This window comes from Oryza brachyantha, chromosome 3 (genome assembly GCF_000231095.2).
Source record: "Oryza brachyantha chromosome 3, ObraRS2, whole genome shotgun sequence".
NCBI lineage: Eukaryota > Viridiplantae > Streptophyta > Magnoliopsida > Poales > Poaceae > Oryza > Oryza brachyantha.
In genome coordinates, this window is record NC_023165.2 from 4,737,754 (window position 1) to 4,754,580 (window position 16,827).

General features: G+C 40.5%; 1 protein-coding gene across 1 annotated transcript; it reads right to left on the bottom strand.

The window, feature by feature from the left end:
• Positions 1–212: 212 nt before the first annotated feature.
• On the bottom strand, positions 213–16,141 carry LOC102721257 (QWRF motif-containing protein 2). The gene is made up of 7 exons (XM_040522353.1): positions 15,930–16,141; positions 3,639–4,952; positions 1,871–1,990; positions 1,640–1,756; positions 1,463–1,552; positions 765–872; positions 213–673 (listed from the first exon to the last, which is right to left on the bottom strand). The coding sequence occupies exons 2-7, from the start codon at positions 4,794–4,796 to the stop codon at positions 605–607; spliced, it is 1,662 nt and encodes a 553-aa protein (XP_040378287.1). The 5' UTR covers positions 4,797–4,952; positions 15,930–16,141; the 3' UTR covers positions 213–604.
• Positions 16,142–16,827: the final 686 nt, after the last annotated feature.

Below are 16,827 nucleotides of genomic sequence, written 5' to 3' on the forward strand. Positions count from 1 at the left end.
ATGCTGCAACTCCACACCATAATAATCCATCGCATCGGCTGTTTGAGATATTCAGGTAAATTGTGTTCTACTTTTAGGGGCTTCTGATCCCCAAAATCAAGGACCAATACAAGCACGAGTCGGTAACAGATTACGACATGAATTACAGTTGGAGGATGCGCATGAGACATCACTACATGCCATGGGGGAAGCTAGAGTGAACGATTCGCATGTTAATTTGCCATGAAAACACCCGTATCAAACTAACAACTGTTTCCATTCCAGAATACAAAAGCACCCATAAACACTCTGAGCACGCAACACAGCAAAGCTAGGCACGCAAACGACAAGCTTTTTCATATCTACAGGAAGCTCATCTTCGGTCAACACTAGGTTCTCTGTATACATCCCACTGCAGCAACTGCAGGTAAAAGGGCCATTTCTATGGTGATATGCACTCAAAAAATTACACGAATCAGCTACACTCGGTGAGATCAAAGCAGATTAGGACACACTTCACACCCAACAAATGGTTACAGCTTTCATTACCTGTAGCACAGTCTCCAGTGTGAAAAGATGAGGCCGTGTGATGTTAGTGACCACCAATGTGGCAAGACAAACTGATCTACAACCGTGTCTGGCTCTGCTTTTGCTTTCGTTGTAGCATATGAGCTTGCAAGCTACACTGTTTAACCTGTGTTTCAAATATATAATGAACGCGATGAGCTACACAGCAATATATAGAGGAAAAAATAGACAAAAAATATCACAGAAATTCTCCATACATGTATAGCTGCGACCATGGACAAGAGATCTCTTGACTGGTCCAACAACATCTGTTCTTGTGTCGCAAGTTTAGCAAGCTCAGACACCACAGAGCTCGTTCCTTCCACCTGGAAGACCAAAAAGACATGATTTAGAGGTTGCCAAGGCAGAGATGCCATGAATTACACAAAATGCATGTCCAATAGTTCGCTCATTGCCCAAGGCCTTACAACTCATCAGGTAAAGTTCAAAGAACAGGCAAACAACCTGCAGTCTACCCAGCTTATATTTACAGACAAATGATTCTAGCTAGCCAGCTTATATTCAGCATTCTGGATTCAATACAAGGAATTTAAGTTTGGTATGAGCAGAGGCTGTTTTCCATCGGATGCTAGGATTCCAACTTCCTATAAACCAGTAGATCTCTCAATACATTTGAGTGCACATAGGACCAATATATCATGAAAGGTTTACAGTTGCTAGCTGTTCATTGGATGGCCAATCTAAGGTCATTAGCCACAAGTAAAGGGTTATTTAAGCTGGAAGAGTACAAAGTTATGTATGACCATATAGCCACCCATCAGGATGTACCTAAAGAATCTATGTACGGACTTGGAAATTTAGATATGATAATTTCAGTCCTGATGTAATAAAATGGAAAGAACGGAGAAGGATTATAAGCTCAGCTCAGCTCTACAGAAAGATAGGACATACGCACCTTAGACAACAAAGTACATATTGAGGATGCCATTGTGTGCATCACATCCACCGCTGAGTTAACAGCTTCTTTCACGCCTTGGGCATCAGCCTGCTCAAAGAGAAACATTCAAACTATTCATGGCTGCAAATCAAATCATGTCAAACAACTATACTGTATTATGAGAAAATTCCTAACCTTCGCACCACCAACAACTGGAAGACGGAGAGTACTAGCCTTCAGCGCTTCGATTGCTGCTGACAAAGCACTTGAATGATGTTTTTCAATATGAGACCACTCATCTAGATAGTATATCTGAACATGTCAAATGGCAGAACTTAGATACAGTCAACCTTACCAGAATTGCTATAAAATCCTAGCATAAACTGCATAAATAGATAAGCCAATAAAATATATGATCTCTTTTACCTGTCGTCTGAGAATAGCAAACAGCTTGAGCTTTTGTTTTAGAAGTTGGAGCTTGCTCCTTTTAGAACTGACATTGTCTCGTAATTTTGATATTTCTTTCCATGCACTGTGCAGAGTTTTCTGAAAAACAATGAAATAGCAACATTAGTTAAAATAGTAGCTCAAGTTTTTCCATATTTTCTTTCTGTGGAGCATAGTGCTCAATATATTAAGTGTCACAGCATCATTCAGTAGTTACAGGCTGCACATGGCATCTCCAAGTTTGCTAATTTACCACTGTGCATTTTCATTTGCATCCCTCAGATATATTTACTCCAATATAAACCACACAGATCTGACTACTAGTTGCACATGAACGTACACTCATGTAGCTGAAAGACTCATCAGTAGATTTTGCATCACAATCACTGTTGAGAAATCTAGAGCATTGATAACAATGGATATCCACTGTGGTATCAAAGGAAAATAACAGAAGAGTTCACCTTTACATAAATCCATATATGGAATCCAAAACACAGATTTAATAGCATTGCCAATTTTCACCAAACGATGGATAGATGTAAAATTCTACGTCTAGATTGTTTCCCCCAATAACCAGTCAGTATAAGGACCTACGTGTATCTCAACTGGCTAATAGTGACCAAGAAATAATTTCAACAGTTATCTATTGATCAGTTGCTAATAGGTGCAATAAAGCTGACAGCACTAGATTAAGGTTTACAAGCTAGTCACCTAAGTCCAGACACTGTCAACATCCATAGCAACATTTCACTAGTATCCTTTTGTAACCTGACAGTACATAGAACAAAGGGGTACGGGTCCAACCATTTACCATTCATACTCAAACTATCCTTGGGCATGAATAACTAAGGTGTATCATCTCTTTGACATGTAAAGCTACTGAATGTATTTGAGGTGGCATATACAAAAATATTTTGGTTTAAATAATAAAATCGAGACATAACTGCAGGCATGAAAATATCTTACAGTTTCAGTGTATTTGATGCAAACAAAATCAAAAAGGACTACTGAGATGTATTTATATACAACACCCATCTATATATGACACACTAAATGACAATTGCCCACCAAACTAAATACACTACGAGCACTGAACTCCGCAATGCAATTGTTATGTATTCTTAATATGCTCCCTGTGGCTTATGGAGTATATTTGATTGCTAGTCACCGGTTGGAGTCAACATTTAAAACTCAATTCATCAAAATCAGGGAGCAAGGTATTAGCAGATTCCTCAATTCTCTTCAGTAAAAAAAGGATTTGCATTAAACGTTTGCAGCATAAAACATCTAAGATTTCAATACAATAATTGTGAGCAACAATGAATAATAAGCTAGCCAGTCCCAGCTGTTTTAGTGGTCTAAAACTACCAAGTTACTTGCTGGGCTCCTACAGCCCACTGATACCTCATTATAATAGGAACTTTTGTGCTCTTTCCTCGTTTGCGAAATATAATAGATACTATGACCTAAATTGACCAAGCACCCACTTGATTTGCATTTGCTCTAAATCCAAAAGATATAATGAAACAGAGTCAAATGTGCAGTTGCTGATTACAGATACCCCAGAGGCCCAAATGTACCCCACACATTTGCATTTAGGAAGTAAAGCAAATAAACACAATAATAAAAGTGAAAGTAGTAGAACATTAACTACTATAATAGAGTGGATAGATAGATATTATGAGTAGCCAATAAATAGGATTTTGAAATGTTATAACTTCAACCCATATAGGTCAACACAATTTACCTCAGCAGTGAAGCTCTGCACCAGAAGCGCTGCGTCTGTTCGAGCATTGATGCATCGCCACTGCAAATGCCGGTTATCCAGCAGTCGCAGCCTGTGTGCCTCCTCAATTCTGTTCTCTCCTTTTTTCGCTCTCCTCACCTCTGCAGCAAAGCTAATGATAGATGGCGCATTCGCTGGTGCCTGCATTGTATGCCCATTGGGTGATGCCTCTCCACTCCGCCCTCTCGATGGGCTCGCCATGCCCCTGCTTCCACGGCTTGGAGATGGGGAGCGGCCAGGCAGTCGCGGTGACATTTGACTGTCCGAGAACGATCTCCTGCCAGACGATGATGGTAGCGGCAGGCCTGGTTCTGGAAGCCGACGCAGGCGGCTGTTGGTCTCCTGCCAGAACCTCGCTGGCACGCTGATGCCGCGGCGTGGAGGATCACCGGCGCCCGAGTTGCTGCCCGATGAAACGCTGTCGGTGTCGGAGGATGCAGAGAGGTCGGGGGCCGCGGCGGCTGCCGGGTCCGAAGGGGAGAGGGATGTGGTGGAGTCGAACGCCATGGAGCGCCGGAGCAAGTGGACGGCAGCCAGGATGGAGTCCTTGCGGTCCAGGCTGCAGTCGAGGCTGCGGGCGAGGGGGTCCGACGCCTTCGGCTTCGCCGCCGGCCATCGGTGCTGCGGCCGCGTGTTCTCGGCCTCCGGCACCGACGACACGCTCTTCCGCCGCTCCGGTGTGGGCCCACGCCGGCCGGCGGGGGACGACGGCGACGCGGCCCGCGGCGCGCGCGACGTCTGGTAGAAGAAGGACTCCCCCTGGAACGACACCGAGAGGCTCCGCATCGTGGTCGCCGTCAAGGTCCCCGGGGCGGCCGCCGCCGCGGCCGGGGTGGGCGACGTCGAGTGCTGCGGCGGGGGAGTGGACGACCGGGCGCGCTGCGCGGAGAGGGAGCGGCGCGACGACGACGTGGACGACGAGGACGACGTCGAGGACGAGGTGGAGGAGGTCGGCGACGCGGCAGCGGCCGACAGGTACCGCGAGGACACGGGCTTGCTGGAGCGCGCCGGGCGGCGCGGCGCCGGGGCGGAGTTGGGCTTGTCGAGGGCCGGCGTGAGCGGCGGGCGCGCGGGGTGGGCCGGATCTGGCGCGGTAGCCGCCGCCGCAGCAGCCACCATGCCGCTTCCCCGCGGCCGTCGAGGCGAAGGACGCGGGAGATCTATCTACCCGCTGCCCTCCCGCCGCAATGCAGGTCCCGTAGGCTCCAGATTCGCCGCCCCCGCTCTCGCTCCGGCTGCGGCGGCGGGGAGCGCCCTCCGGATCGACGCGGCCGCCTGCGAGGAGGAGGAGGAGGAAGAGCAGCAGCAGCAAAGCAAACTGGTGAGTGGTTGATGGATGCAGAGAGAGAGAGAGAGAGAGAGAGAGAGAGAGAAGCAGAGTGAAGTGGGGGATTTTCTGCGCTTTTTTTTTTCTCCTTTCGCGGTTTTTTTTTACTCGTTTTGTAATCCGCCTTTGGTTTTTGGGATCTTTGCTTGTGTTGTGCAGCTCTGCAGCTGATTCTTCCAGCCAGGTTGTGTGGCCGTCAAGCTGTCCTAAAGAGAGGAGAGTGGCTTTTTCTTTCTCTTGATCTCTCTTTCTACAGTGCTTCTGTTAATTAATACTCGGTATATTTTTGGAGAAATACTCCTAAGCACAGGAACTAAATAGGTTACATGTCTATCTTGAAAAAGTGTCCGCTGAAGCACCTTTGTATAATGAATAAGAAAATAGAAAATGTTTCGCGTATGATTCCCGTACGATTCAAACGGTTCACCCGGTACTGCCGTAGATAGGACCGTAGATAGGACGAGCGCCGTTACCGTACGACGGTCGTACGACTCCTGTTATACATATAACATCGCTGATAAGAAAATATATGGCGGGAAGTGTTTGTTTATAAATTTTAAAATATGGGAAGATAAATAATGGCGAAACAAAATAAGAAGAATATTTTTTTTCATTTATCTTGTATTCTTAAATGATATCGAAAATTCACAAGTCATGAATTTGAATTTGTGGAATGTAAATGTGGGATATTTTCCTGATAAAAAAGTGGGTTGACATGGAAAAAACTGAAGACTTGAGAGGATGGTTTTGTTCTTTATTTTAATTGGTGGTTAGGGTTTAAAGGAAAATCAAATATGGATTAAAATTTCTTTGAGAAATAAAAGGTGTCTGGTCGTGTCAATTTGTTACTTGTGTTGGATAATGACTCGATTGTGCGGATGGTTGAAGCAAGCTGACCAGTGTAAGATTCCAAAGATGATTCAGTGGTACCAATTTTACTTGAAAAAGATATTTGATAAATACAAGAGCGTGATGAGAAATGGGAGCCGGTAGTGAAGTGCAAGGGTGAGAAAAATTGAAAAAAAAATGAAATACTGAGTCACATCAATCTAAGGAAATATTTCTCAACTTATGAAATGTTGTATTTGAAACAGAGATAGATTGAACGTGAAGAAGATAACATCAATAAGGGACAAATTTTGGTGTTGAAAAGGCAAGTACTTGTTGAGAAGATTTGGGTAGGTTAGCTAGACTGAATATGTCCTAGTGGTACTTCCAATTAATTTAGGATGTTATTGATAGAATGGAGGGACATGTTGTCCTGTTTACATTGTTTAATTGGGTGTTTGTGCGTGTAACTTGTGGGAGGATTAGGCGCTAGTATCAGATTTTTTTTTCGCCTTTTAAACCTTATCTAGCTCTTCATCAGTGAAATGGTGTGGTTCTAATTCATTTACATGGATAAAGAAGTCGAGATGCCCATCTACCTTTATTTTAAGATAGCTCGGAAAAGAATACACCACATTCACAATGATCTTATTATTACAAGTTTACAACATTAATGGGAAAACAATAAAATATATGGTTTTGATCTTGATGGAACCAAATTATAACGATGTAGAGCAGTAGCAATAGTTATGCATACAAAGTACTATTGTACCCATAAAACTTAAGATAAGATATGCTTATTGAACTCAATACTACTTTTAATATCTTTGTGTACACAATATAATTGCATATATAGAAAAGGGGATACCAAAAGTAACTTTATGAAAACTAAATTAACTAGCCGTTTTAGTGTAAAAATTAACTAGCCACGCAAAATTAAATTTACGTAAAAATTCTCTAGTTAAAGTGATCTGAACACAGATGGTGGACAGGGAAGACAGTACATAAGGTAGATCTCAAATTTTGTACAATAATTAACAGACATCACTCGCTATCATGGAATTAGCATTAATAATTTTTACTGTATTGGCTACATATTCTTGACTTGATTTCCTACCTCGTATGGAGTACAAATAAATAGCCCCCTTGCCCGGTTTGATTGCTACAGCCTACATTCAAAAAAAAAAAGTTTTTTCCCAGAAAACAAAAGTTTGATTGAATGCGCGCGTTCGCCGATATTGATGCAAACAGGAATGGCCATGTTGTGATAATTTGACAGCAATTACCCAAAAAAAAAACATTACTAAAATACTCTGCATTATTTTGTTGGGAAATTTTTCTCGTTGCTGAGAAACATCTCAAAACTTTGATTCACAATTGTTAGGAATTAACCTTATGAACTCGGGCATGATCATGAGATAATCAAATGTAAAAAAAAATAGTGGGCTTTTCTTTAACTAGAGAGATTACGCTTGAATTAATTTTGATGGAGGAGATAACAGGAGTCCCGTGAAACGCATGCAATAAGTGGCCCGGTTGTGAACCAGTGTGATGGCTACTTATGATCTCAATTGCAGGGGCTGATTAAGTTTTCTTCAATTAAACGCCACAATTATTGATTTTATCACAACTCTGAATTTAACCTGAAAAAATAATAGTAGCAATATGGATGTCCCACCAGAACAACTCTTTAGTATAAAAGGTTCAGTGTAAATGGCTCTACGTATAGAAATTGACATGAGCAGTTTCCCCCGAAAAGGATGACCTAAACAACATTAGCTAGAAACGTATTGTCTAATTTTTCTCTTTTGATAAATAGAAAAGAGTGATGGATGGCACAGAAAAGGTAAACAGGGGAAAGTAGTTCCTTTGCTAAAAGAAAGGTACCATCTCCAAAAATTTCTTGTTGGACTTTCTGTACAAAATCACCAATTTCTTAAGCAGTTGTACCAAGAACACACCTTAAATATCAAGTCTTTTGCAATATGATTGCTTATGTGACCCATTAGAAAGACCACTCAAGAAAGTCTGCATATTACCACTGACCAGTTAGTTGGTTTCTTTATGATATCAAAACTGTAAAGTGATTTAATCATGTGTCTAAAATGATGAGAACTGTACTGTGTGAGTAAAGAAAATAAGATCAACTATGTTTGCTGGTTTCTTCTTGAAATTAATTTAACATAAAAGCTTGATGTTTGCGGATAGTAGTTGTACAATTTTCTGATCAAGGGAAAATTGTATGATCCTGCCAAATATTCGAAGCTGGATGAATGTGTACACTTGTACTCCTTGGTCTAAAACTGTTACAAAAAATAATGACACAGAATAAACTTTGAATGAAAAAAAAACTGCCGATACCATTTTTCATGTGAAAATAAATTAAATATATTTATACATTGTAATACATGGACTAGCAAAATTTTAGTGTGACAAATACAGAATAACAGAGGGAGTGATGTACCAAATAATCAGTTAAAATCATTTTACATTCACTGCACTAACAACTACCTGCGCACATTTGATTTATTAATGTCATTTCCATCTCTTTCTCTGGTTTAGGTAACAGTACATTTTTTAACCACAGCTGAGCTGAGAAACTGCATGCACCTTTGCACATCTTGCTAGCTGCCTGTACCCATCTCTCCTAATCCTCCGTTATGACTCACTGTCATCATGCTAACTATAGTATTTTTCGCTAACTAGTCCTTCTCAGAACGACGCTGTGTCCTCGCCTTTCTTCTCTTATATATAATCGCATTGTTGCTTGACATCTAACCTTCCTAACGCTTTACTTGAGGTTTTAATTCGTTTTGCGTCCTGTCAGGTTCAGGAGGCACCACTACAGACAGGTCCTAGTAAAACATGCCAATTAGGAGAGATGCCTCTTCATCAAGTGACAGTAATTCAAGCCCTAAAACAGCCCCCCTACTAGTTTATTCAAAAAGGATATTTCCGCTGGACTTAATACTCAAAATTTAAGGAAGTGCTCGAGAAAATATTCGCCAGAATAATATTGTTTCTATTTATACTAGTGAATGAAAATTTTGTCGTTCCAAATAGTACCCAGCGATTCTACGATAAAATTCAATGATTTGACAATCTCGACACTCGTAAAGTATGACATATGAGACATGGCTACCTGAGTCAGTGATAATAAGACGATATGTCAAATAATAGAACCCTAATTTATAAAGTGTCAAAAGAAGAGAAAATCAAATATCTGGATTCTGAGTATGTGCAGATGTTTTCTGAAGGAACAGATGTCTATAACCGTCGATTGTTTAATCAGTTTTATCCAGTATATTATTGCATCAATGTGGGCACACTAGTTCTGACAGATGGTATTCAAAGGTTCAGAGCGGAGCACAAGCAAGCACACTCGTTGATCATTTTTGGGAACCACAAAACTTTGCAAGCCGTCTCGTTATAAACGAAAACAATCTGCAATGGCTTCCTAAGTGCCAATCACATGTCAATTTTCTCTGCAAAACTATGAGTCCATATGATCTTGAAATTGGTCGCCCCCATAATATATTGGAGCACATCACATGGCCACTAGACAAGCTTGAGACGATCATTAATTAATTATGGATTTTTTTAAGGTGCACCAAGTTAATACGAGTCATCCATTGTTCATAGATCTAAGGGTTGATAATACTCTTACCTCAGGTGTGGTAAGAGTCATTTATTGCCATTCAAATTTAAATATGATCATAAATTGCACTGTAATAAGGAAAGAAAGAGATAATATTTCCTTACTTAAATACAACAATTATACTAGTAAAATTAAAAATATGAAATACTCTCAATATCTTTATACTTTCAATTTATAAACTAAGTTCAAAATAATTATGATGCATATATGAAAAAATAATTTTCACTTTTGTAATTTTTTTTTTAACAGAACCTAGTATCCAAATTCAGTCATATCTATTTGGCTTCAAATAAGAAAAGTATTTGTAATAAATTTCATGTTAAATTTGAATCCTTTGGGGAATCAATTGGAGTTTGCACGATTTTTAGCAATATGTATAAACTAAAATTTTAGTTTGACTGGCACGTTGGTCTACCAAAATTTTGCCTAATATTTTAGTATGGAATTAATGTGCTTGGCGTTATTGTCATTTCCACCGTAAGCATGCATGCACGATTAGCGTGATTATTATAATAGCACTTTACTTATTTGAGCATGCTAAATTAATGAGGTGTTGGATCTTTTATGTTGATTAAAATAAAAGGGCAAAATTCAATGGTCAAGATTAATTGAGAGCTCTTACCTCACAAGAGGTAAGATGAAGCCTGTAAAACTGCTCATTAATTATTGTGTAACTTGTTAAGTGACACGAGCTAGTTAATCGGCAAAAGAAAAACAAGTAGCTAATTGGATATCATCATCATCTGAACAGTGGCAACAGTACGTACACATGCTGTGCATCTCCATGCATGCCATGGCCAAAAAATGTGCCTATAGTTAGCAGACACTATAAATACTTCACATGTAGAAGCACCCATGCTCCATGTTAATCAAATGTGTAGTTAGACAAGTATAGCTCACCAAACTTGACGAATACCATACAGAAATGTACATATCGATCGGTAGCTAAGCTGCTAACCAGCAGAGCTATCGATCTCATCGGTCATGTTCAGGCAACCGCCCCAACTAAATGGTGCTAACACTAATTAAACACCGTCCTTAATATCGACGTGTCGTACAAATTTTTATGTATTCCCATCTGTTTCGTTCAAATTCATAGAAAAACATAGCAATATTTATAACACCAAATTAATTTTATTAAATTCACTATTAAATATATGTTTTTAATATATTTGTTTGGCGCTAAAAATGCTGAAAAATATTAGGACAAAACCAGAACACGAGGGATCATTATTCTTGATGCATCTAAATATATTCGACGTGACGGTGTAACTGTACAATCACCAGTTCTATTGTAATAGCATTTGATTAAGTTAACCCTCTTCCTTTCCTCATTAATCACGGTAGTTGTATTATATGTTAAAAGTCAATATATAGTCTATATAGACAAGAAGAAAGTGCTAGCAGTATTTGACAGATTGAAAACTGGCAGGTGAGTATTTTTGCTTTTTACATACTCCAGCTAATGGTGACGATAACAATCTTTAGTTCGTGGTGTATATAATATGGGGTTGCTTGAACAACTAAAGTTGCGTAAGTTAAATCAATTAGTACTAAAAGTATACTTCTGTACACTTGTACAGTTGCTATAGTATGTGTGATCAGTGGTGCTGTGCATTGTCAAGTCATAAATAAACCGTGGTCACCGGAAAGAAAGATGAGCTAAATGCGTAGCTACGCAAACCTAATCGGTCCCTACTGCATGCACCACCTACGCATGAAGCGATCGATGTGTCACGTCGATACAAAAAAAAATGTGGTTGCACCGCTCATGGCTATCTGCTACGTCGCCTAAATCAGCAATTAAATGGTGATAGATACGGAGAATTACGTTTTGGGTACTCGTCAGAATTAATAAATTGGTTGAATATTGATCAAACCGGGTGAATGGGCCAAACAACCTGAGAGGGAAGTTCAACTGGCCATACATGTATGTGCCACCACCGGTCCAACTTTAAAAGGACCAAAACCTACTGACTACCGAGAATTTCACACTATGGTACCCACTCCATTTCTCAAAAAAAAAGAATTCATTTTCTTTTTTATATTCCTTTTTTTTTCAAAATGTCGTTTTTTCTTCAACAATCTGCATCACTTCACATTTCGTCACATCTTTCACCTTTTTGCCTACGAGGGTTTCCGTTCCAAAACTCTGTTTTGTTAAAACTCTCAAAGCTTGACTTGTAGCGCTGCAGTGCTGCCTGCTGCTAACCGCGAAACCCACAGGTAAGCTCCCGTGGGCGAGGCTGTAAAGCGCACCGGCCAACCAACCAACCAAAACCCCTCCTGCCCTCCACCACACCTCGCGTACGCACGTTGCACGGCGACCCGCTTGCGTTTTTGGATGCGAAATGGGCCGCTTCTCACCCCACCCCCACCCCCGGTCGCGAGGCCTCGTCTGCGCTGCACAGCACAACCCCAACACGCACACCTCTGGTCCCCGGCCGGTCGCTCGCTGGACATATATAATAAGAGCAAGAAAATAAAGCTGGTTGCACTGGTGCTGCCTGTAAAGGGGTAAAGTTCGTGTATAATTTCCTTCGAGGCACACTGCCAGGATGGAAACGGATGGGTCGGTGTACGTAGTATCCGATCTAACCATGGATCGGACAACCAGCGACGCACTTCGGGCTATGGAATGGATGCGACGGAAATGGACACGACTGGCCCCAGCCAGTCACGGTAGCCAGTACTAGTAGCTACTAGCATCAAGGCATGGCATGGAAAATGGAGTATAGGAGTACGTGTACAAGAGCTAGCACGACGGAACTGGAAGGGAAGGATCACTTGGATTGGAGCTAGTAGTAGTGATACTTTGACAGGACAGAGGCAACAGAAACAGTGGCGTTTTCTGCGTTGCCTCCAGGGGACCAAACCAAACCAACCAACCAACCCGTTACGGAGCCCATCTCGCCGGCCATCGAGGCAGCGGGGGCTGCATGCTCGGCGAAGCGATCTAGAAACACGGGAGGTGCCGTGATCCACGACGACCCTGGACCACCGCGCACCGGGCGGCCGGACTCCATCCTGCACTCCACACCTCCCTAGCTTGACCGGATATGCCTGGCTGCCTCCTGCCCCCTTGCCGTTTCCTCCGGCTCTGTCGTATCCGCCACCGTCGGTGCTGGTCCTTCCCTCTCGTCTGCTTGCTGTTTCCGTCTATCGATATACTCTTTCCGTCTTCGATGGTTGGTTTTTTATACATGTTTGACTGTTTATCTTATTTAAAAATTTATATAATTATTTATTATTTTTATATCATTTTATTTATTGTTAAATATACTTTTATGTATATATATAGCTTTACATATTTAAAAAAATTAAATAAAACGAACGGTCAAATATATCGAAAAGTCAACGACGTCAAACATTTAGAGATAGAAGGAGTATTATGTCTTCTACGCAGTTAGTCGTAGATATGTTGCACAACCTTATTGATCCAAACAGTGTGTGCGTTTCTTTTTCCTTCTTTTTACAATTACGATATACTCCATTCGTCGTCCTTTAATAAAAGAGATTCTAAGGTTTAAATTTTGTTTTTAAATATAGATATTATACAACATTATTTATCACATCAAACACCTCTCATTCAAATTTATATCTATTTTATCATCAACTACTTTCTACTATCTAGTCTATATATTAACGATGAGCACCACAGTCCTTTTATTTTATCCTTAATTTGTCCAAAACAACTTATAATATAGAATAGTTAAGAACAGAGATATTATTAGAAAGAAGTCGCAAATGAGCACACACATATGGAAATCTATAAGCATGTTTTATCCTAGTATATAGTGTGCTCTTTAGATAGAGACTAGTGATAAACCTATTAAAAATGCAAACCACACCCAGGAAACCGTGACACTTCACCTAAGCGAAAGGTTGGATTTTTTTTCCCCAAAAACTTGGTATTGGTTCATGTTTCAAATAGAACTCCAAAAACCTTACAAAATGTTTTTATACCAAAATCAAACATTTCAGGGTTGGATTTTATCAGTTTCAAATCAGATACTTGAAATAACAAGAGTCAAGCTAGGTTTTCTTACTGTTGTTGCACTTGCCACTTGCACATTGATTTCCGATATGTTGCACTTGCATGGCCGATTAATTAGAAATCATCAACAACCATAGTTATGGTGGTGATACTAATTAATGGAAGGAGGTGGTATATTTTTATAAGATAAAGTATGTAACTAAAAATTAATTGCTAGGATGTATGGTGAGCTCTTACCTCTCTATATGTAAGATAAGATGGAGTATATATAGTAAAAGAGCTCGATGATTTATCATCTATGCTTCACTAATCATGGATCCATGTAAGCTGAACCTAGTTTCTGGCCAAGTACAGTGAACCAATAGTCCACTGACAAACGGCGGAATTAAGAAGCAAAATAGTCCAAGAAAGATTCCATCTTCCCATGGAGGCATGGAGCCATGCATAGTACGGAGACATACAAAATTTACATATTCCCCCATATCTTGGACAAGAACGAATTTACAAATCCACCAATCATCAGCATTGCTTGGTTTATTTGAGTTCAATTTGACTAGAGATAATGTGTAACGACATTGCCAATTAAGAGACACTAGATCAGACATGGGAAGCATCAGCCGCCCATGATTGTGCTTGTACATGTTGTGTCTGCCTACGGCTAAGGGTTCCAATCCCATCATGCACATGTGTAACATGTGGAATTGCGAATTATTTGCAATGTACATGTAGTGTAAGATAGTGTAGCTAGTGTACAAAACATTTTCTACAATAAGTGTTGATAATAGTACTACAAAATGGATAAATTTGTTTGTGCTCTGCATGGAAGTTATTGTCAATATTTAGAAACAAATTCCATGATTTTTCACTCTTTATATTGTCATCTACCACCCCATGACAATAATGTGTAGGATCCTCCGACTCAACAACACGTGGATTAGAATGACAAATCGTCAAATCCCGGATCTAAAGAGTGACAAATTATTAAATCCCCTATTCTTAGATAACGAAAACAATTTATTTCTCCGGCCACTCTAGGAAGACACACTAGGGGCTCATGACATGGTAACGTGATGTACTTCTAGTGGTCAATTCTTGAATTATAAATTAATTAGATTTCATTTCTAACCATTTGATTTGCTCTATAATCATTAAAACGGTAAAAATAATAGGAATTAGTGTAGAAATATTTATATTATAGATATAAAATTTAAGCAGTAGAAATGATTATATTTGGAGACGGTCGGCGGAGGGAGTAAGTTAGAGATGACTGTCTCAGCATTCAGCAGAATTTCTGTTGATCTGGCGGTGCAACTGCGACACAAAGGCTCCCAGAGATCTTAAGCTTTTTCAGTAGTTGGAGAAGCTATACCGGTTTCAGGAAAGAGAACAGAAGGTCTCTATTCAGATACCGACACGAACTACGTACATACGCTCTCGGAGACAGGGACGTGGCAACGATTGGGAGCGTCGCGTTTTCTTCTTTAGCCTCTTGTAAGTAGCCGTTTGTTTCTCGCTCGCCCGTATTCTGATTTGTGCATGTGAGGCTGTGAATTGAATGACATGACATCACGGTGGTGCTGCTGCTGCTGACACGCGGATCGACCTCGTTCTGAAAGAGCCGGATTAGCAGCTGAGAGCCATGCTAATAATATAGCCAAGAAAGCTGGCTATAAGTCTCTTTGCGGTCTTCTCTTAATTCACTATATAGTATTTAGTTCTTTATCATTAACGAAGGTTTCACATGTCTCTCTCACATAGTTTTTTTATTCATGTGACCAAGCTGGCTATAAGATTATGGTACACTTCTCATCTCTCTCTACTCCTCTCTTCTTCACATAAGCATTTAGTTAATTCATAGTCTACTATTATACTTGCTCTGATAGGCGCATGTAAGCGCCGGATCACTACGCGTGGATTTCGTATTGGTAAGTGAGTGGTTGAGAGGGAAGCTATTGTGGTGTTTTGCCTACCTAGGATCTTTATTGGATATTTCATTTAGTTTTCTCCTGAGTGAACTTTGCTGTTGATAACTGTTCTTTATTATTTTTGCCTGAATTTTTGCCCTCTCTGTATCCTGCAATACGAAGGTGCACCTGGGCATTCTTGATAGTTGATGCTAATCAAAACCTCAGCTTAGAAGTCGTTTTAAATTGGTGGGAAGATTAAAGCATCTGTTGGCTGTCTTATTGGCTAAATCGTCATCAGGTTTAGCTGGAATGCTAAAGCCTGATGTAGTGAACAAATTTATCTCCTAGACAGGATGCAGCTTAAATGCAATGCATTAAAGAAGTAAGAGCAACAACAGGCAATGCCAGGCACTGAAAAAGAAGATCAGAGGGGGCACCTCAAGATTCCAAAGAAAGAGAATCAAATACAAAAGCTGCCATAGTATTGTTGAAAGCAAATCTGAACTTTGAAAGGCTGAGAAGGTTTCAGCAGTACCTGGGTTGGCAATGCAAGGCTCCCGCAGATGATCAGGGGTGAGAAGCTTAGCAGGTGACTGAAACCCAGCCTCCTAAACCAGCTGCTCAATTGATCTCTTAAGAAAAGAGCCTCCAAAACCCAGCAAGAAGCAGCTTTAGTGCCCTTAAAAGCAGCTATTATTTGCAGATTAAGCTATGTGAGCCCCTCACACAGTTCCCTTCCCTCTCTACATACCTTTCCCTGTCCTCTCCTCCTTTGCTTCTAAGGAGGTTCTACTCCCTTTTTGATTCCCTTTTATTCAATCCTGGGGTCACACAGTCTCTTTTTAATTTACAGATTGGAACAGTGTATCCACTTTCCCATAAGCATAATTTTCTCAGTATTAGCCAACGAATTTTAATCACATTAGCATTTTGGCCATGTGCTAGTGCATGTGCACTAGGGTACAAAGGTGACTGGTATCTGACTTCTGCTCATCCACACAGTAAAGTGGCAGCATCTTTTATAAGAGCTGCTGGACCTGTGTACTAATCACTGACTAGCTCATGAAGATTTGCAGATTGCAGGTTCTTGCTGCAGTGGTTAGTTTCTGGGAAGTACTGAAATGTTATTACTGCATGTGACTTTGGTTACTCTGAACACTCAACATAGAATAACACTGGAGAATATCAATAGCTCTGGGACCATTACGGCTGTGCTTTGATGCTTTTACTCGACTCATGTATTAGTACCAAGTACTGTACTGTAGTTGCTGCTTACTACGGCAACTGGTACACCGCAGTATTCAGCTGTATTTAAGTACCTGTACATAGAGAGAAGCATTTAAGCTTGATCTCTCGCGTGCCATCCAACAATCTGAAGTGGCTTGACATTATAACTCACAAGATTAACACTAAAAACAGAAGAACTGAAGAAG